General features: G+C 37.8%; 2 protein-coding genes across 15 annotated transcripts in view; one reads left to right on the forward strand and one right to left on the reverse strand.

Moving 5' to 3' along the window:
• Window positions 1-21,567, reverse strand: part of ano1a (anoctamin 1, calcium activated chloride channel a) — a 330,549-nt gene that overhangs the window by 152,840 nt on the left and 156,142 nt on the right. For 8 of the 14 annotated variants that reach the window (XM_073906384.1, XM_073906379.1, XM_073906380.1 and 5 more), the window contains one exon: window positions 8,510-8,700. The exons of the other annotated variants lie outside the window; for them this stretch is intronic. The gene's annotated coding sequence lies outside the window, so the exon portion shown is untranslated. The remainder of the gene's footprint in view (window positions 1-8,509; window positions 8,701-21,567) is intronic. 14 annotated transcript variants of the gene reach the window in all.
• The window catches only part of zgc:153993, a 23,653-nt gene continuing 2,477 nt past the window's right edge, over window positions 392-21,567 (forward strand). Inside the window, 5 exon segments of the mRNA NM_001076585.1 lie at window positions 392-627; window positions 5,296-5,344; window positions 8,239-8,400; window positions 12,012-12,144; window positions 17,653-17,757. Coding sequence (NP_001070053.1) covers window positions 561-627; window positions 5,296-5,344; window positions 8,239-8,400; window positions 12,012-12,144; window positions 17,653-17,757 — 516 coding nt within the window. The 5' untranslated portion in view covers window positions 392-560.

The following is a 21,567-nucleotide window of genomic DNA, read 5'->3' on the forward strand; positions in this document are numbered from 1 at the left end:
ACTAGCATTATTTTAGTATTATCATTGATAGTATTAAATAACCTCTCTTTCTTATTTACAGTACGTGACATTCCCATGCATATTTAAGCACATTTCGTCTATTATGCATGAGTGCGTGTTTGTCTAGTTGTTGTTTTACATCTTGCTGCTTCGTATTTACTAAGCACTAAAATAAATTTTATAAAATGAAGAAGGACCCATGATTAAACGTGTGTTTGGTGTCTGAAATAACGGACTCATGCTGGTGCTGTGAGGCATTTTTGGCACGATTCTGCGCACAGCGGCCGTCAGTCATCTCCATTTCCGCGTTATTTCCCCGGACGCGTACGTTCCTATGGATTGCTCCTAAAACTTCTCCACGACTGGGTACTTCAGTGTAAGAGTTGTATCGGTCTAACGGTGCTTCTGTAAAGGAGCTATAACTACAAGAGTCAATAACGTGACTATATTATGTTGTATTGCGTTGGAAACTGTGGATTTAGCAGATTCAGAGATAGTTAGGCTGCTCTGGCTAACTTAGTTAGCAAGCTATCATACCGGTATTAGCACTGAATTAAACCATGGCAGATGGGAAGAATGGAGAGACGACAGACGAAAATGAGTTAAAGGGAGCTACAGGTGGTGAAGGTAAGTTTAAGTTCGAGCTACATTGCGCGGGCTCTCTCTGACGTGACGTGAAGTCCACCACGGTGTCCAAGACTTCCTCACTTCGCCGGGCCTTTGAATGCTAGAATGAGCGACATACTTTTGATAGTAGGCCTATATGGCTATTTACAGCTATATATGAGTTTATGTTAGAAGTGTCTCGTTATTAAGTGTGTGTTAATCCTCTTCTTGTCTTTTGTTATATGATTGTGTTGTCATAGCCTATTTGACTCTGACGTATCATGGGCGTATGCTTTTTGTAATGAAAATCAGTGTTGCCAACTATTTCCATTGAAAAGTAGCTCAAGCCTGCCCAAAAAGTAGCTAAATGTTACCAGATGACGTCACACACTAACTTGCATATTAGTGACGTCATTACGTAGTATTACTCAGAATCTTCACATAAATCTAAAGAATTTATCTTTTTTATATAGTTTATTAATACATAAACAAAAATGCATGGCTTCAGTGTTCAGTCCCTACTTTTTTACATTTTCTGATTGAAGTTGACTCACTGCTGAAATCTTTCCATATATGTAAAAACAAAAAAAATGTGTCAGATTCCTGGTTCTATATGAAGAACTGTTGCCTTGATTTAAGGTAGAACGCTTTCCCAATGCTCTTAATTTAATTTCATACACTTTTATACAATTGTAATTTATTCACCCCTTCCTTTGTTTTGTTAATCTCTTTTTTTTCTTTTTCTGCAACTAATGTAATTTGTATTTTTCTCCTTTGTATGTCTCTTATATCGATCTCCTGATTGTGGTTGTATATTTGCATTCTTTAATTAAAAAAAAGAAAAAAATTAATATGCAAAATTCGAAAAAAAAAAAAAAAAAACGTCATTACGTAGTATCTGTCAAGCGTAAGACCATCATGTCTCTACTCTCTGAGGCGGTGTGTATTATATTATATTAAAGCTTTACATCTAGATGCACAATAAATAGGTTCCTATTAACACATTATTTTGCGTGATGACGGTTGCGTAATCGCAACTTAAAACTACCTCTTTATGTAATATACAAGAAAAGTTTTCTCAAACTGACTGGCCATCTCAGCAAAAACATTATTGGAAATATGTCCCTTTAGATTTGTATGAAATATATAGTTATATATAAATAAAAGTAATACAAATTTTTTTTATTTTAATTATTTTTAAATATAACACTGATAATGAACAGTTACATTCTTTTAAACAATCACAGCTTGTGTACTTATTTTTAACTTGTGAAATTAACACATTTGTGAAAGTGACAACAATTATAGCACTATTGGAAATTATTGCTTGCTAAATTACCCACAATCATACATGTTAACAGATATCAGGAAATTAACACTTATGAAAAACAATTTAAGCTCATTTTTTGAGTCATTTTTTAAAAATCGCTAAAAGTAGCCAAATGAATGTTAAAAATGGCTAAATTTGTTGCTATGTGCTGTTTAAAAAAAACATTGCTAGGGTAGTATGAAAAGTTGCTAAATCTAGCAACAAAATAGCTAAGTTGGCAACACTGATGAAAATAGCTGTGGGAAATTTGGCAATGTACGCACTGTACAAAAAGACACGATCAAGTAGTTATGACAGCATATGTTTTAGTTCATTGTAACTTATTAAACTAAGTTAACCATGTTCCAACTTAATTTTATAAGTTATGCAAGCTGTTTTAATTCAGTTTAATAGGGATCGGGTGGTTCGAAAGACCCCCCCCTTCTAACAAAGTCCAGAATTTGGCCTCTATCCCTACTGAAAAAAAAACAGCTTAAACCAGTCTAGACGGGTTGGCTGGTTTTAGCTGGTCGACCAGCCTGGTTTTAGAGGGGTTTTGGCTATTTCCAGGCTGATTCCCAGCCATTTCTAGCATGGTCAGTCTGATCAGCTAAAACCAGCTTGACCAGCCTAGCTAGGCTCAGAGCCTTTGTAAATATTGCATTATTTTTAAATATAATTAAATAAATAAATCAATAAAATGCAGTATTTGAACCTCGAATAACTGCAGATGGTTTTTTTCAGCGAAAAAAAGTGCAACCTTTTTTAATAGGCTGGCTACAGGCCTGTGATTCAGCTTAAAAATTTAGGGCAACCAGGATTTTTTTTCACTGTGTGGCCTTTTCTGTCTTTTTAGTACCATCTCAAATTGCATATACTGCCGGTAGAGGGCAACAAATTTTAATTTTGTATTTTAGGTCGATATTTTAAATCAATTCAATAATTTGCAATGTAAGACATTTTAGGGGATAAACATTAAAGTGTGACAATAAAATACCCAGTTTTTTGTAATTAGTTTAAAAATAATACCTTCAAAATATATGACATGTTGTTAAAAATGTGTTTATTCATTCACGAATTACGTCAGTCGTGCTTTACTGAATTTGTTAGGTATGAGTGTGAGTGAAATATTAACCTTTGTTTCTTTTAATTTGTATTTTAGGTGAACTTTATTTTAAAGCAATTCAATAATTACTAATGTAAGACATTTCAGGGAGTAAAAAGTAAATTGTGACCATAAAATACCTAGTTTTATTGTAATTAGTTTATAAATAAAACCATCAAAATATATAAAATGTGTCTAAAGATGTGTTTAATCAGTCACAGAATACAATTATCATGCTTTACTGAATTTCTTCGGTGCACTGTAAAAAAAATCCTAGTTGCCTCAAATTTTTAAGCTGAATCAAATGAACCTTATGAGTCTATTGAACTTTTATTTATGTTAAACTGACAGCTTGCATAACTTATGAAATTAACATAGAACATGATTAACTTAGTTTAACAAGTTACAATGACCTGAAACAAATGCTGTCTGGACTAATTGATCATATATTTTTTACAGTGTATGGATGTGAGAAAAATATTTACATTTGTTTATTTTAGCTTTTAATTTGGTATTTTAGGTGAACATTTTATTTAAAAGCATTTTTAAAAATAACTAGCAATGTAAGACATTTTAGGCAATAAATTGCAAAGTGTGACAATAAAATACCCAGTTATTTTGGAATTAGTTTAAAAATAATACCTTCAAAATATATAAAATGTTGTTGAAAATGTGTTTATTCAGTCATGAATTACATTAATCATGCTTTACCGAAATTGTTATGTATGGGTGTGAGTGAAATATTAACATTTTCTTTATTATTTAAAGGTCTAATAGCATTTCACAGTACAAATGTTGTTGTTTAGGTAATTTTAATCCTCCAGAAAATGTCTGTTTGCCTGAAAAACAACCAAACCAGTACTGGGTTTCAGCTTAAATGGCATCCGCTGTGTAAAATATATGCTGGATAAGTTGGCGGTTCATTCCACTGTGGCGACTTCTGATGAATAAATGGACTAATCTGAAGTTAAAACATTGTGTTAGTTGTGCTGTCTAAAAATGAATTTAAACATGTCTGCAAACATCACTTAAAAAGAAAAAGGTCTAAATCACAGCATGTTTTAAATTTATGCACATATTCACACATAAACGCACACTATTTGTCAATTTATGTACTGTATGTATTAAATTTTGATATATTTCAAAATTTGAGAACAGAAAACCGGGCCAAATAAAGTTGGTTACACCGCAAACTTTCACATAAGCCAATGCCTCTACCTATCTTGTAAAGCAGCCTGTATCAAAACAGGAAGTTCTTCCCAATAGAGGTCACTGTTCACCGCAGTTATAGTGCCATCTCACCCCATTATCACACCCAGGAATACAAAGATTGCTTCCTGTACTTTGACCTCATCCTGTTTTAAAATGCTTATGTTATGAACAGTGTACTTTTAAAAGTAATATATTAAATGTGTTCCTTAGTTTCTTTTCAAGGAAAGTAATGCATATGCAAGTATATGTTTATAATGTTTTATAGTCATTATTATTATTAGCCCCCTTAATTATTAGCCTCCTATTTATTTATTTCCCCAATTTCTAGTCAACAGAGAGAATATTTTTTCAACACATTTCCAAACAATAGTTTTAATAACTCATCTATAATAACTCATTTATTTTATCTTTGCAATGATGACAGTAAATAATATTTGACTAGATATTTTTAAGACACTTCTATACAGCTTAAAGTGACATTTTAAGGCTTAACTAGGTTAATTAGCTTAACTAGGCAGGTTAGGGTAATTAGGCAACTTATTGTATAACAATGGTTTGTTCTGTAGACTAAAAAAAAATTGCCTAAAGGGGCTAATAATTTTGACCATAAAATGGTGTTTAAAAAATTAAAAACTGCTTTTAGTGTAGTCAAAATGAAACAAATAAGACTTTCTCCAGAAGAAAAAAATTTATCAAACATACTGCGAAAATTTCCTGAATCTGTTAAACATCTTTTGTGAAATATAAAAAAAAAAAAGAAACAAAAAAATTCAAAGGGGGGCTAATAATTCTTACTTCAACTGTATATATGCTATCTTTTTTAAGATAAAGATTTAAGATTGTAATATATTACTTTTAAAAGTAACTTTACCCAACACTAGTTATGAAGTTCATTGTTCAACATGCATATGTGTTATGAACATAGGAAACATAGGCAAGTAAATGTTATGATATATTTGCGCTATTTTTTAAAGGAAAAAAAATTAAGATTGTAATATAAATAACTTTTAAAAATAACTGGACCCAACATTGTTAACTCTCAGCATTTTCTTGCTTATTTCAGATGTGGTAGACGATGCGATCATTGAGCAGAGTGCTGTTCTACTTAGAGGGTAAGCTCATGTGATCTTCACTTCCGCATTTATCATTTTTGTATTTGTTTGATTACAGGGTTACCACACTGTAAAGTACCAGACTGGAAACGTAGCTCCATAAAAGTGCTTCAATTACATTTAAAATAAAAGTGCTTGTGGTGTTATTTCTTTAATTGTATGTGCTGCTGTCAAAACAGAATGTAGGGTTTTTATTTTTTTATTTTATTTTTTAGTCCTTATAGATCACTGATAGGTTTTGTACAGTAAATATGCTCACATATTACAAGTGAGAGATTTTTGAATGAAAGGTGCATTACTTGATTTTAAAATAATTGAAGGAAACACACTATATACTATTAGGGCTGCATGATTCTGGCTGAATTGAGAATCTTGATTTTTTTTTTTTTTTTGAGTTACAATTTTCTCTCGATTCTGTAGATGTAAAATAAAGGTAATATGAGTAGGCTATTATTATTGGTGTTCTCAAACATATGGTAAAAACATGAATAATAATATTAGGCATATGTGTAGTTCTATTGTTGGTTAAAATGCAAATTTTTTATAGACTTGGAATGGTGAACAGACTTTAAATATGTCCTGGTTATCAATTCACAGTAAAGTGATGGCATCAGAATTAGTCTTTTGATTTTGAGTATCTACCGAAACTCGATCCGATACTTCTATAATACATTTAAAAGAATAAAGAAGAGCAAAGAAACAGATCCAGGATGTTCCTTATGTTTTACTTAATTCACCTTATTTTACCATTCAACAACTCTTAAAAAACAGAGCACTTCTGTGAGGTAGCTTGAACAGAATCAAGTAATAACTAACATAAATTCTTCACTTTTGGACTTTAGTGCAACAGTAAATATAAAAAGATTGAATATAAAATCAAGCTGCTTCCGTGTTCTATTGCTGGCATTTAACCAACAACGTCTCTGCAACAAAGTGATGTCATGCCGCACGCGTTGCTGTTTCTGTGTGAAGTCAAGTAAGAGGTCTAACTCTGTGTCACCGCATAACTATAGACGGGTTACACTTTTTTTGTAATTAATCATGATTAATCACGAAACGCCGTATTTATTACAGAAATAAAAATACAGGCATGTAAGTACCATGAATTTCAAAACAATCAATGTCAATAACAAACAAAAATGATTTCCATGTTGGATTCTAAGTTAACTACACACACACACACACACACACACACACACACACACACACACACAGACAACACGTGCCGTCAATGCGCACAGTACAGTGCACCCGGTGAGCGGTGATTCATCAACACGCATGATCGCGTTCATCAAATTTGCTTAAACTAAGCGTTCTAAAGTATGGCTGTATTGTACAAGCAAGGATCCTGACACAACAACGTGAAGCAGAAGCTTTACAAAAGTTGCATGTAGGGGGGAAACAAGTCAAACTTAATGAAACATTTGAGGGCTCATGACGCAGCTTAAAGGCAGAGAAATGGGCTGTCTTTGACAGCTTGGGACATCATCTGGTACTTTCATTTCCATGGACACCAATACTCCACTTTTATGATTAAGATAATACTGATTAAGAGTTGACCACGTAAGCAGCGATTTTTGATTACCTTAAAGGATCACACGAGTCCTGAAATGTGGAGGTTTTTCTCTCCATTCACTATGCGGTATTAAATTCCATTAAAACATCCTGAATGGTCGGTGCAATAGCCTAGTGGTTAGCGTGCCGACATATGGTGCAATAGCGCGTCGCGAGTTCGAATCCTGGCTCGACGACATTTCCCTACCCTACCCCCTCTCTCTCCCACTTCGCTTCCTGTCTCAATACTATCCTATCTAATAAAGGCAAAAAGGCCAAAAATAAATCTTTAAAAAAAAACAAAAAACATCCTGAATGAAAATATGCTGAATGAAAGTGAACTGCTGAACTGCAGTTTTAGTCTAAAGATTAAACATGAAACGCCTGAAATAGCCTGGTGATGCGACATTAATTGTTTTATACTGAAACTTTCCTTCAAAAAGCAGGTCCTTGGTCTTATCCACATTTCTTTGCATGCTAAACACACACAGGGCCAGAGCAAGCTGAGCTGGCGCACTAGGCAAACCGCAGTCATGCCGCCCTCAATCCGAAAATTAAAAAGAAAGTGACCGGTTCGCGGATGAAAGTGAGGACCGGGGGATTCGCTCACTTTTCTGCTGCCCAAGGCTGAATTAAATATTTCAAAATAATCATGTGCAAATTTTTACCGCCCTAATATATATATATATATATATATATATATATATATATATATATATATATATATATATATAAATATATATAAATATATATATATATATATATATATATATATATATATATATATATATATATATATATATATATATATATATATATATATGTATAAGAGTCCTGATCGGGAGGAAACATTCAATTCCGATGGAGTCTGAAACTGCATGATTGGGCCTGATTTCTGACATCCCTTCTAAAATGACAGCAACATCGCTTATCGCAACAATTCCTGTGACAATATATCGCACAACAAAAATTCCTTATTGTGACAGGCCTATATATATTAACGTAATACATCATATCAGATTTATCAGTTTATTCATTTGTTTGTTTTTTACTTATATAATTATTAATGAAATGTTTTTTGCCTTAAAAATATCTGTCTTTGCAGACATGTCGTTAAATAAAAATGATATCAGACTATTTAAAATGGTACATTTCTAAAAGAAAATTCTCTGTGTAATGTAAATATTAGGTGTAATGTGAAATATTAAGTGAAATGTTAAGTAAAGTAAGCACTTTCAAGGCACTACAATGGTTCTTGAATCTGGTGTTCATGGAAGAGTGGAAACCCTGTAAATGACTGCATTTATCTTACTGTTTCTGTGCTTTGCTTTCATGTAAAGGTACGTTATTCAGCAAGCTACTATAGATGATCCAAACATTCACGTGAGTCACGAGACTCTCGGAGGAAGACCTCAGGATGAAGAGGATCCTCAAATCAAAGAAGTTGTAGATCAGCTTTTGAAGATAGCTGACGACCTTAACAAGAATGCTGAGCTTCAACAGTATGTTTTTTTTTAAATGCACAAAGTGTCTAATCCAGTTGCTCTCAACCTGCTTGATATTATAGGGGTAGTTCACACTGAAATGAAGATTACCTCATGATTTACTCACCCTCAAGGCATTCTATTTGTATCTGGCTTCCTTCTTTCTGATGAATTCATCCAGAGTTATTTTGATCTTCCAAGCTTTAGAATGGCAGTCAGCAGGTGTTAAATGTCTTCAGTCCAAAAGAAGTTCAACACAGCGCATATATCCATTGTAAAACACGCTGCACACAGCTCAGCAGGGTGAATGAAGGCCTTCTGTAACAAATTGGTGCATTTATGTAAACAAAATATCCATTTTTTAAATTATTTTTATATTTTAATTGTCACTTCCTCTAGCTTCCTCACAAGACACTATTTTCTGCCGGAAGCACAGAATACAAAACAGCAGTCGCAAATTAGAAGTACAACACCAAAGAAGACCCACCTTAAGTCAAATGTATTTGTATCTGTAATCTGTAATTCTAATGAATTTTAATAAGTTTAATAAACTTTTTTGGGTTTAACAGTGGTGTCTCGTAAACCAAGTAAGAGGAAGTGACTAGGAAGTGTTGTAAATCATGGTGCAATCTTCATTTTTGGGTAGGGTTGTAACGGTATGAATTTTTCACGGTATGATAATCGTCTAAAACAATACCACGGTTTGACGGTTTCACGGTATACGGTATGTTACAAATGTTACAAAATAATAGAACAGTGAAGCAAATTTGACTTTTTCCAAATAATATATTTTTAGTTACTATAAACAACACCACTTACAATGAACAAATAAAAATAAGAAAATAATAAATAATGTGTCAAAGTCCAAATAAAGTCCAAATAAACATGGTGCAAATCCTCAGTAAAAAATAGATATAAATATTTACTATACTATAAATAGTTACATAACGAAACTAGATTCAATATGGAACATCCTTAGGTTTTATGTGCCAGCATGGATATGGCTGTGGTTGTATGCAATGCAGACAAACAGCTGCATCTTCATTTGCGTCTTTTGAAAACAGCAAGAGCAGCAGTTCGTCTTTGCTGTCACTGTTTTGTCATGTTTCTGTGCTGCTGTGCATGCAAAAGTACTTAGTATGAGAATTATTTCATGCAAAACTTTTTTTTTTTTTGCGTTTTATTTAGCCGCGCATAAATGTATGCCTTTCTCTCATTCCGTGTTGTTCAAAAAGCTTGGTCCACAAACAAAAGCGAAACCTATGCTTATTGGTTGTGATATAGCGAGGTTGAACCAATCTGTGCATGGAGGAGGGACAATGCATCAATGTATCATGTCTGATTTGTCCGGAGACACAGTGACGAGCGTTTCTTTGTCAAATCAGCGTTGTCAAATGTTGATGACGTAACCGCACTGATTCCGGAGCCTCTGAAAGTCCGCGAATGTTATGTGATACATCACTGGAAAGCTGAGATTCTCTTCTTTATGCCAATCTTTGAATTGTATGAATCGGATCAGCGGATCAAAAGTTATTAAACATTTAAGAGCAATGCTTATTTTTATGTAATTTTTATATTATATAATAATAATGCGGCTGTCTCGGTCTTTAAGGGTTAAAACCGTTGATATGCAATTGTTCATGGTATGATAATCGTGCACGTTCAAATCGTGGTAAACCGTCATACCGGTATATTGTTACAACCCTATTTTTGGGTGAAATAATTCTTTTAAGACCACCTATTTTCCTACACTCTAAAACCCAAAATGTTAAGGTAACTCGAACCATTTGAGGAAACCGATTGCAACAAACCAATTTAAGTTCAAAAGCTAATCCTAATGAATACTGTGAACTTTATCCATTTGAGTAAACGAAGCAATTTGAGCACAGGAATACCCAACAAATGAAGAGAACTTAAACCAGCTGAGTACTGTAAAACCCAATAAGTTAAGGCAACTCAAACCTTTTGGGGAAACCGATTGCTACAAACCATTTGAGTTAAAAAAACTATGAGTACTGTGAACTTACTCCATTTAAGTTGATGAGGTATATAATTAACTCATTACCTTCAACACTGAGTTCCAAACTCTTTTGAAATGAGTGGTCAATTTTGAGTTAACTACACTCATTTCATTTGATAAAGTTGACTGGTGGGTTTTACAGTGTATAATATGTATTATCCACATGGATGATGTGAGGGAAGCTACAGGAGAACGGCATAAGTGTGCTCACCACATACCACCTATTGGTAAAGTGGAAAGATTGGAGTGATTGGAGCAAGTTCGGTGGATGGGGATTATTGGGAGGCCATGATGGGTAAGGTCTGATGGAGGAAAAAACACATATCGCTACCGATAGTTTAGTATCCCCTTCACTATACTGGGGCATTAGGCCTTACACAGCAGGTTGAGCATTCCCTGCTGGCCTCACTAACACCACTTCCATTAGCAACCTAGTTTTACCATGTGGTCTCCCATGCAGGTACTGACCAGGCTCAGCCCTGCTTATAGTAGCTTCAGTGAGTAACCAGTCTTGGGCTTCAGGGTGATATGGCTGTGGATAATGAGAAAAAATAATAATAAATTTGCCTGACATTGCAGCAAATTTCAGATAATGATAAATGTTATTTGTGATCCTGGACCACAAAACCAGTTTTATGATGCATTGGTATATTTTTGGCAAATGGTATGGTCAAAATTATAGATTATTATTTTTATTATAATATATTTTTAGACTTTGTGCATTGATATTTAAAATGGAACCCTTAATCTGGAAATGTTTTTGAATAGGCAGAGAAGGTACCAACCCCATCATACCGTTTTTAGGTGTTACTTATACTTTAAAAGGATATTTTTGTCAAACGTCATTTATTGCTGGGTCATTTTTTAACCTTAAAGTTAAAGAAACCCTGCTTTAGGTGCCAAAGAGCACCAAAATTAATCCCAAATTACAATCCCTAGGTAATACACTGTGTTTAGCTACAAACTACCAATCATAGACCTCTCCAGTCTTTACCTCATTAAACATTTATGTGCTTTTTCAGTCAAAGATGCTTTTAGGCTGGGTTTAGTTTCAGTGTCTGAGGTAAAAAAAAATGACTAGTGTGTGGAAAGGAAACTAATTTAAGCTGTATGTTACAGAATACTTTAACAAACAGTTCTGGACAAAACAGCTATTAAAGACTCTTCATGCTAGATGTGTACAGTAGTTGTCCATTTATTGCTACTAATCTCATAAATATGCAAATATTACCTTTAAGACTGCGTTTATATGGATATAATGAGACATCTAAAACTGACTAACCAGGATTGTGTAGACATGGTGTACAATCTTGAACAGTGTTTCTCAACCATGTTCCTGGAGGACCACCAGCAATTTTTTCCATGTCTCCATAACCAAACACCTGGTTTAGATCATCAGCTCATTAGCAGAGAGACTGAAAGACATCTAATGGGTGTGACAGACAAAGGAGACATCCAAAACATGCAGTGCTGGTGGTCCTCCAGGAACGTGGTTGAGAGACACTGGTTTAAAACAAGGTAATGATTTACTTTGAAAACGAATTATAGGTCTTTATGAAGTTTGAGTAGCCTGTAATAACACATGTAAATCTTTCCTTTCCCCTAACAGTCTCATCAGCACCGTTCAGTCAAACTGCGCTCAGGACGTCTTCATGACTGTGGCCAGAAGCATTTTTGATGATGGCATTAACTGGGGACGTGTGGTGGCTCTGTTTCACCTCGCTTATAGGCTCATTTTCCAGGTAAAAAAAAAAACTAGTTTGCCATTTCTATCTTTCACTTTTAAACAAGGTTTTTGTGTTAATTATGTTTCATGTTTGAATGCTGTCATTAATAATAATTTAGCCACACTGTACACCTGGTACTAAAGGGATAGTTCACCTAAATTAGATCGAGCTGTTAATTTGTTTACCCTCAGGCCATCTAAGACAACATTAAATAAGGTTTTTTAACTGAAACTGCAGTCCTTGGCGCTTCATTGGGGTTATAATTCTTTAAGTTCACATGTTTGATCTTAATTATCAGGGCAGGAGCTAGATGAACTGCCGCTCAAGGCAAAGGATGGTCATGCCGCCCTCAGCTCTATGCGGATGTCGCCCTCTGTATTCTGCCACCCTAGACGCGGATATAACTGAGGGCGCGGGATTGAGGGAGTTGTCGCGGACGCCACCCTCTCTATTCTATTCTCTATTCGCCCTAGATGTAGATATACCTAAGGGTGCGGGTGGTGAGGGTAGTGTCGGGGATGCCTCCCTCTCTCTTCTACCGCACTAGACGCAGATATAACTGAGGGCACGGGTGGTGAGGGTAGTGTTGCAGATGCCGCCCTCTCTATTCTGCAGCCCTAGACGCGGATATAACTGAGGGCGCGGGTGGTGAGGGTAGTGTCGGGGACGCCGCCCTCTATTCTACCGCACTAGACGCGGATATAACTGAGGGCGCGGGTGGTGAGGGTAGTGTCGGGGACGCCGCCCTCTATTCCACCGCACTAGACGCGGATATAACTGAGGGTGCGGGTGGTGAGGGTAGTGTTGCAGATGCCGCCCTCTCTATTCTGCAGCCCTAGACGCGGATATAACTGAGGGCGCGGGTGGTGAGGGTAGTGTTGCAGATGCCGCCCTCTCTATTCTGCAGCCCTAGACGCGGATATAACTGAGGGCGTGGGTGGTGAGGGTAGTGTTGCCGATGCCGCCCTCTCTATTCTGCAGCCCTAGATGCGGATATAACTGAGGGTGCGGGTGGTGAGGGTAGTGTTGCAGATGCCGCCCTCTCTATTCTGCAGCCCTAGATGCGGATATAACTGAGGGCGAGGGTGGTGAGGGTAGTGTTGCAGATGCCGCCCTCTCTATTCTGCAGCCCTAGATGCGGATATAACTGAGGGCGCGGGTGGTGAGGGTAGTGTTGCAGATGCCGCCCTCTCTATTCTGCAGCCCTAGACGCGGATATAACTGAGGGCGTGGGTGGTGAGGGTAGTGTTGCCGATGCCGCCCTCTCTATTCTGCAGCCCTAGATGCGGATATAACTGAGGGCGCGGGTGGTGAGGGTAGTGTTGCCGATGCCGCCCTCTCTATTCTGCAGCCCTAGATGCGGATATAACTGAGGGTGCGGGTGGTGAGGGTAGTGTTGCAGATGCCGCCCTCTCTATTCTGCAGCCCTAGATGCGGATATAACTGAGGGCGCGGGTGGTGAGGGTAGTGTTGCAGATGCCGCCCTCTCTATTCTGCAGCCCTAGATGCGGATATAACTGAGGGCGCGGGTGGTGAGGGTAGTGTTGCAGATGCCGCCCTCTCTATTCTGCAGCCCTGGATGCGGATATAACTGAGGGCGCGGGTGGTGAGGGTAGTGTTGCAGATGCCGCCCTCTCTATTCTGCAGCCCTAGATGCGGATATAACTGAGGGCGCGGGTGGTGAGGGTAGTGTCGGGGACGCCGCCCTCTATTCTACCGCACTAGACGCGGATATAACTGAGGGCGCGGGTGGTGAGGGTAGTGTCGCAGATGCCGCCCTCTCTATTCTGCAGCCCTGGATGCGGATATAACTGAGGGCGCGGGTGGTGAGGGTAGTGTTGCAGATGCCGCCCTCTCTATTCTGCTGCTCTAGACGCGGATATAACTGAGGGCGCAGGTGGTGAGGGTAGTTTTGGGGATGCCGCCCTCTCTATTCTGTCACCTGCGGCCTTGGTCGCCTCTTTGGATGCGCCGGCCCTGTCAATTATAAAGATTGGCTCTCACAGATTTTCCTCGTTCTGCAATATGAAGCTGTAGATTTTCGTTAACATGCTCAGGACTGTCAACTAAAGATAACAGTGAGAATGTTTACATGGACACCTATAATCCGATTTTAATATGATTGAGACAATACTCTGATTGAATGTCTACCATGTAAACAGCGATTTTTGGTCATAATCAAACTAAACAGAAATTGGATTAAGACATGTGGAGTATGCCGATTTTAGTCGCATTATTGAAGTGCAGTAAAGACATGTAAACAACTTAATCAAACTATTACTATCGTGTAGGATTTTTGCCGCATTTTGGGACAGGCAGTTCATACTCCCATCCAATATCTCGTTTGTCACGGGGCATGCATGAAATACTCCTGAATGAAAGTGAAAGTGCAGTTAAAGTCAACTAATTTAAAATGAAACACCCAAAATGACATGAAGCATTGATTATGTTAATCGAATATGCTATAACATGTAAAACGTGGTCATGAACTACTCATGTAAACACCTAATCATATTGTTTACATGAGTGGTGAGGGATTTAAATTAATGTAAATAATTTAGTTACGGATGTCCATGTAAACAGTGATTGTCAATATTGTGCAGTTTCTTGTACAAACTGATCGTTTCACTTCATGAGACGTTATTGTGTCATAAGGAGCCACATGTTTTTGTTTTTATGCTCGCTGTAGACCTGCATTTTATGAGTCACCACAAACCAGTTTCATCTAAAAATCTTCTAGTCGGTGCAGGTATTATTTTCACATCCTGTGCCCTGTTGCTTAAATAGCAAATGCATCTGCACCTATTTGAGTACCCATGACTGTGCTGGTCTGAAAAGGAGGTGTGTTAAGGTGATACATTTCTATTTTTTTACTAAAATAGACAGCACCATTGACCAACTAAAATATGTTCTAAAGTCAGCGGATGCAGTTTTTTAAGTTATTTAAAGAGTGCATTAGTGATTTGCACCTATAGGTGATTTCAGAGTGCACCCACAGGGATGTGCAGCAGCATACAAACCTCTTTAGATGTTAAAAAGTAAAGGATTAAAAAGGTTATGATTGTCTACATAAATGTAAAAATACCTTCATGTCATAATGCAGGGGTGTCTAACTCAGTACTGCATAGTTTAGTTCCAACCCCAATAAAACACACCTGATTAAACTAATTGAGTCCTTAAGGCTTGATTGAAACCTACAGGTAATACCACTGTTACACTAGAGCTTGAGCATGCGACATTCTGTTGTATGGTGCTATGAAAAAGGGACAGGATTAAACAAGATGATTAGACATTAAAAAAAAGCGAGTGACTGGTCCATATTTTACATTTCATGTTTTGAGGTCATGTTTTGATCTTTAGTTGGTCTCACACAGTCATGTGATGCGATTTCTCAGGTCAGAGTTCTCCAAGCTTGAACTTTGCAACGCATCGAACTGCAAAACTTGTCGCACGAACTTGCATTTCCGGTCTTCCGCATTCACATGCGTATGAATGGAAGTCTATGCGACAAAGAGTGCAGTGTGATCACAGCTTCAGTGTTTTTAAGCAGGGTTGGATCCTAGTTTGACACTCCTGTTATAATGGATAGTCATTACATGTACCTCTTTAACCACGTGCATGAGCAAATCCATTTCTTCGCTAGTAAAATATTTAGTTTTTTCACTTACAGGTTCTGCCATGTAAATAGCAAATGCATCATGGTGTGACCACAGCTTGCTCTTAAAGGGAATAGGAGATATGTTATACCCAAAACACCAATAACTCATAAAGAGAATAAGGATAAGCTGTTTTAGACCATGCAGCGGGTGCGCCATCCATTTCTCCCGTTCTTAAATTATTCATTCATTAATTTTCTCTTCGGCTTAGTCCCTTTATCAATCTAGGGTCGCCACAGCAGAATGAACCGCCAACTAATCCAACATATATTTTATGCAGCGCATCCCAACCTATCCCTGGGAAACATCCATACACGCTCATTCACACTCATACACTTTGGAAAATTTTGCATTTTCAATTCACCTGTACCGCACATCTTTGGACAGTGCTAACACGGTGAGAACATGCAAACTCCACACAGAAACGCTAACTGACCCAGCCGAGGCTCGAACAAGTGACTTTCTTGCTGTGAGGCGACAGCACTACCTACTGCACCACTGCATCGCCGTCCTTAAATTAGTAAATGTGAATTAGCCTTAAGAGCACCTGAGCTGTGTGCTTTAGACAAGTGGTCCCCAACCTTTTTATCACAGTGGACCAGTCAACGTTTGACAATTTTACAGAGGCCTGGGGGGGTAGTTGGGGGGACATTGCGTAGATTGCGACCATTAACCATTTTCTCAGAGAATGACAAGCTGACAAAACATTGCTGCAACTCTGATACAAGTTTTACTTATGGATAAAATGAAAAAGCACTGCAGTGTGTTTGTCAAAGATAATTAATCTACTGAAATGTGTATATTCCATACAAAATATGAAACTGATCTGGCAGTTCTTGCCACGTGCGCTCACGGCATTCTCGTGCGTCTATTGGTAATAACAAACTTGTGCACTGAAAAAATGCGATATACCATCCTTTGTGATTTCCCGCTGGACATGCTGGATTCACCTGATTTGTTGACAGATGGGTTGCGGAGGCAGTTTGTGGGTCCTTCACTGGGCCTTTTCTTCTTCGCAAATGACGTCTGTTTCTTACTCATTTTGCTAGCTGATGGGTTGCATTTTGGCCCTCAAGTGACCGAGATGTAAGAGAATACGGCTATTTTTCAACATAAAAGATTTTTCAAAATAAAATATTCAAACTCAGATAATAAATAAAACAGAAATAATCAATGATTTCTTGTGCGGCCTGGCACCAATTGCTCCACGGACCCATTTACAGCCTGAGGGTTGGGGACCATGGCTGAGATTGTTAAAATAAACTCCATTGACTTACATAGTATTGTAGTTGCTACACATGGACATCAATAGCTGCTGAATTTCTGAAGATTTTTAAAGAAATTTCATTGAAATGTGATTTTTCATTTTTGGGTGAACTACCCCATTATATTTTTCCATTTTCTACCAATTCCAGAGATACTCAGAAAAAAAAGCTGATTGCTATTATTGCTTATTTTCTCAATACATTCCAATAGCTACAAAAATGCCTACACTCCTTCTACTAACCTAACATGCACTTATTTTGACATGTCTTGTCACAAAGTGCACCAAAACAATGGATTCACCCTTTGCTGCACTGCATTGCAAAACACACCCTTGTCACGCACTTTATTTCCTGCTCACTTCTAATCTGTGTGACATGGATTCGTTCTTTCAGCTCATGTAGAGTCTAGATAAGTAAAAGGGAAGCGTCTCCAAGAAATCCCAACACATGACGCATAATACCAGGTGGAAAGAGTCCAGAGTGCTAATGACATTTCATGATCAATGAAACTCAAGGAGACAAATTAAATGAACCTCAATTATGTCAAAAATTCTTTCTCATAATACAGACATGTAAAATATAATTACCTTTCATTCCTCTAGGCTCTGACTCAGAACCACTTGGAGATTATCAAGAACATCATTAGCTGGTTTTTACAGTTCATGAAGAAACACATTTCTGCCTGGATCAGACAGCAAGGAGGATGGGTAAGTTGCTGTTTTTTTGTGTGTGTTTTGTGTGTGTGTTGTCTGGCCACCCATGTGGAGCCACACAGGTCGAACCAGACATGGGCCACCACACACAGAGAGACGCACCCACTCCAGCCAGGAAGTACATAAGCACGAACCCAGACACATCCCGTCTAGGAATATACCCAGACACACAACCCCACCGACCCAGGATGGCACGCATCTACACACCACTGATCTGATTCAGCCCTTTAGAAAATGGACATTAAGACGCATCTTTTTTTGGGGGGGCTTTCCACTTCTCATCCCAGAGCTGATGTTATCATATTCGAGTAAGATGCGGTTTGCATGTGTGCTGCAGAGCCCGACTGCTGTTCCTGGGGCCACTCAAGTTTAATAGCGCACATATGATCATAAACGGAGCAGAATGTGGGGTGCCGGGTTTAGACTTCAAACGCTCAGGCGTCATGGAGCATACTGTGGCCCTGAGAACTGGGATGTAGCGAACATGTGACAATATTTACAGCACGAGCCTAAAGAATGCAAACCCCTGTGAGGGGAGGAGACGTGATGCTTGCACGCTTGACCCTCATTTCAGGGATTTGAGAAAGAACGGTCACCTGCTGTTTACAGTAATTCAGAGATGTACTGCTGCTGGGGATTGTGCTTGAGTTATACAGTTCACTCAATATGGGAACATGCAGTATATATTTAAAGGTGCAGTAGGTGATTGTCTTCAGAAACATTTTTTGTTGTGCTGGTTGAAAGTCTCTTCACAGTCCAATAGTAATGATTACAGTAAATGATCCAAATGTGTTTATAAGTATTTTTATATTCTGGGTAAAGCATAAAACAAAAAAATGTTCATCCAATTAAATAGAGTCGGACCGATATGTCCCATAATTCCGATAAGCAGGTCAGACTGTCAGTCAGCATATGTAAATTCGGACTTCTGCGCATGTGTTCACGCAGATCCGCCATTAGCGCGTGCCCGTCTGCACCACAACCGCATGCGCGCGAGCGAGCTACGGGCCGCTCGCCGATGCCGAGTCGGAGCCAGAGGCGCTGAAGGACAGACGAGCTCGGGCCGATTACTGTAAAGCCAGGCGCGGGTATAATTCGCCCTTAAAGCGGCCGCGCGGTCACGAGACGGAAAGGGAGAAATCAAATGCTGAATTGAAACTTTTAAAAACCTGAATCAGTATTGGAGTTACTTTAGCACGCTGGAGGAAGGACGACACCATGGCTGAAGTATCACTGTTAGACAGGTAATGTTTTAAAACTTAGTCAGGCTAAGCTTATGTTAGATTGTGTTGTTATGAATCACTTGTATGCACAGACGTTGTTCAGCCACTGAAATCTCCCGGTGAAAGATTGATGTGATTATTCTCAGTTTCACAAAGTCCTTTGACAGCATCTGTAATGCAGATTTATATTTAGTTTAAGAACAAAACATCAGTAAATAGCGCTATTCCGCCTAACTGCTTTACTGAGCTGAAGTTGCTTTTATATTCACATTGGGTCATTTTTGAGCAATGACAGCCTCCCTATACTGTTTACCATGCTACTCTGAATATTCGCTCTGAAATAGCATGTAAGTGTGGCAAAGTAATTAATGTAATTCCTGCACGGCGCTGGCACTAACTAACTGGCGAATGTCTGCTGTTTTGACACGGTGTGCGTGCGCTCGCAATTTCAAGGGGTGTGGCTTTGAATCACAGTCCCTCCCCGCCGTCCAAACACAATATGCTAAGCGGTTACCATTTTGGCAGATCACCTACTGCACCTTTAATTATTCACAGTATATTTGAGTTTTTTTTTAATAGATTTAGTTTTGAATAGTTTTTGTTTTTTTGCCATAGTTGCATTGAAGACATAACATACCCTTGAAGGCAAAATTATTAGCCCTCCTGTGAAATTTTAAGAAAGTGCTGATAAATATCAACACATATTTCTAAACATAACTGTTTTAAAAATCTAATTCTAATAACTATGTTCTTTTTGTCTTTGCCATGATGACAGCATATAATATAGTAGTCAAGGGAAGGAAAATATGTGGTCAAGGGAAGGAAAAGATGTGGTCGAAAAAAGTGTACAAGCAATAGGGATTACACCCTGGAGAAAATTGTGAAACAAAACCCATTCAAAAATGTGGGAGATATTCACAAAGAGTGGACTGCAGCTGGAGTCAGTGCTTCAAGAATCACTAGGCAGTGATGTATGCAAGGCATGGGTTTCAGCTGTCCCGTTCCCTGTGTCAAGCCAGTCTTGAACAACAGACAGACTGGAGTGCTCCAAACGTATATTCTCTGATGAAAGTAAATTTAGCATTTCCTTTGGAAATCAGGGTCACAGAGTCTGGAGGAAGAGAGGAGAGGCACACAGTTGAATTTAAATTAAGTGTAAAGTTTCCACAGTCAGTGATAGTTTGTTCTGCCATATCATCTGCTGGTGTTGATCCACTTTGTTTACTGAGGTCTAAGGTCAAAGGAGCTGTATATCAGGACATTTTAGAGCTCTTCCTGCTGCTGGCCAGATTTATGGAGAAGCAGATTTCATTTCCCAAAAGGATTTGGCATCTGCACACAGTGCCAAAACTACCAGTTCCTGGTTTAAGGACCATGGCATCCCTGTTCTTAATTGGACAACAAACTCGTCTGAGCTTAACCCAATAGAAAATCTATGGGGTATCATGAAGAGGAAGATGCGATATGCCAAAGCCAACATTGCAGACGATCACTGTCAGAGCAACCTGGGCTCTCATAACACCCGAGCAGTGCCACAGAATGATCGATTCCATGCCACTCCATGTAATTCAGACAAAAAGAACCCTAACTAAGTATTGAGTGCTGTGCATGCTCATACTTTTCATGTTCATACTTTTCAGTTGGCCAAGATTTCTAAAAAATCCTTTTTTGTATTGCCCTTAAGTAATAATTCAATTTTCTGAAAAACTGCATTTGGGGTTTTCATTACTTGTCATAAAAATTAAAAGACATTATACAAGTTTCCAGCACCAGTACTTTAAAAATGATTACTTTTCTAAATGTATATTACTTTTAAATACATACTTTTATTCCTGCCAAAGAAAAAGAAATAAGACTCCAGAAGGAAAATATATTATAGGAAATACTGTGAAATATCCCTTGCCTGTTAAACATCACTTAGAAAGTATTTGAATTATGACAATGGTAGAAATACTAATAATAATAATAATGAGGAGATAACAGTGGGACAAGTTAGAAGAGTCATAATAATGATAACAAAAGTAGAAGTATTAATATTAATGGATGATTTGAGAATGGCTGAGGATGATATTGTTCTCTTTGACTAATTAGCTATGTTTCCGTGCACCTTTTTTTTGCACATTTTGGAGATGCGCATAAAAAAACGGTTAATGGAAACGCCATGACGAGCAAAAATGTTTGAAAATGCACAAACTTTTTGTTCGATAAGAAAAGATGAGCATAAACTAAGATGGAAACACTTCTACCGAACAAATTCCACTATGCGCATTAAAAAAGCCATGTGATTTTGTTATAAAAGATCATTTGATGATGAAAATGTGTGTGAATGGACAAATCAGCAGGCTGAGCACATTGTAAAACATCTGAAATGTTGTTTTGGTCATTCTAAAACGCCTCACCATTTCAATATTAGTGTTATAATATTATTAATTTCCTCCAGGGGCTCGTTCTTCCTACGTGAATTACTCAATTAGCTGGATTTGGTTATTAATGATTTGACAATATCCATGATTGTTTCATTCTTCAAAACTCATCCGAGAGTTGTTGTCATAGCAACAATTCTGGTAGCTCAAACCTGCTT

This window comes from Danio rerio, chromosome 7 (genome assembly GCF_049306965.1).
Source record: "Danio rerio strain Tuebingen ecotype United States chromosome 7, GRCz12tu, whole genome shotgun sequence".
NCBI classification, from domain to species: Eukaryota; Metazoa; Chordata; class Actinopteri; order Cypriniformes; family Danionidae; genus Danio; species Danio rerio.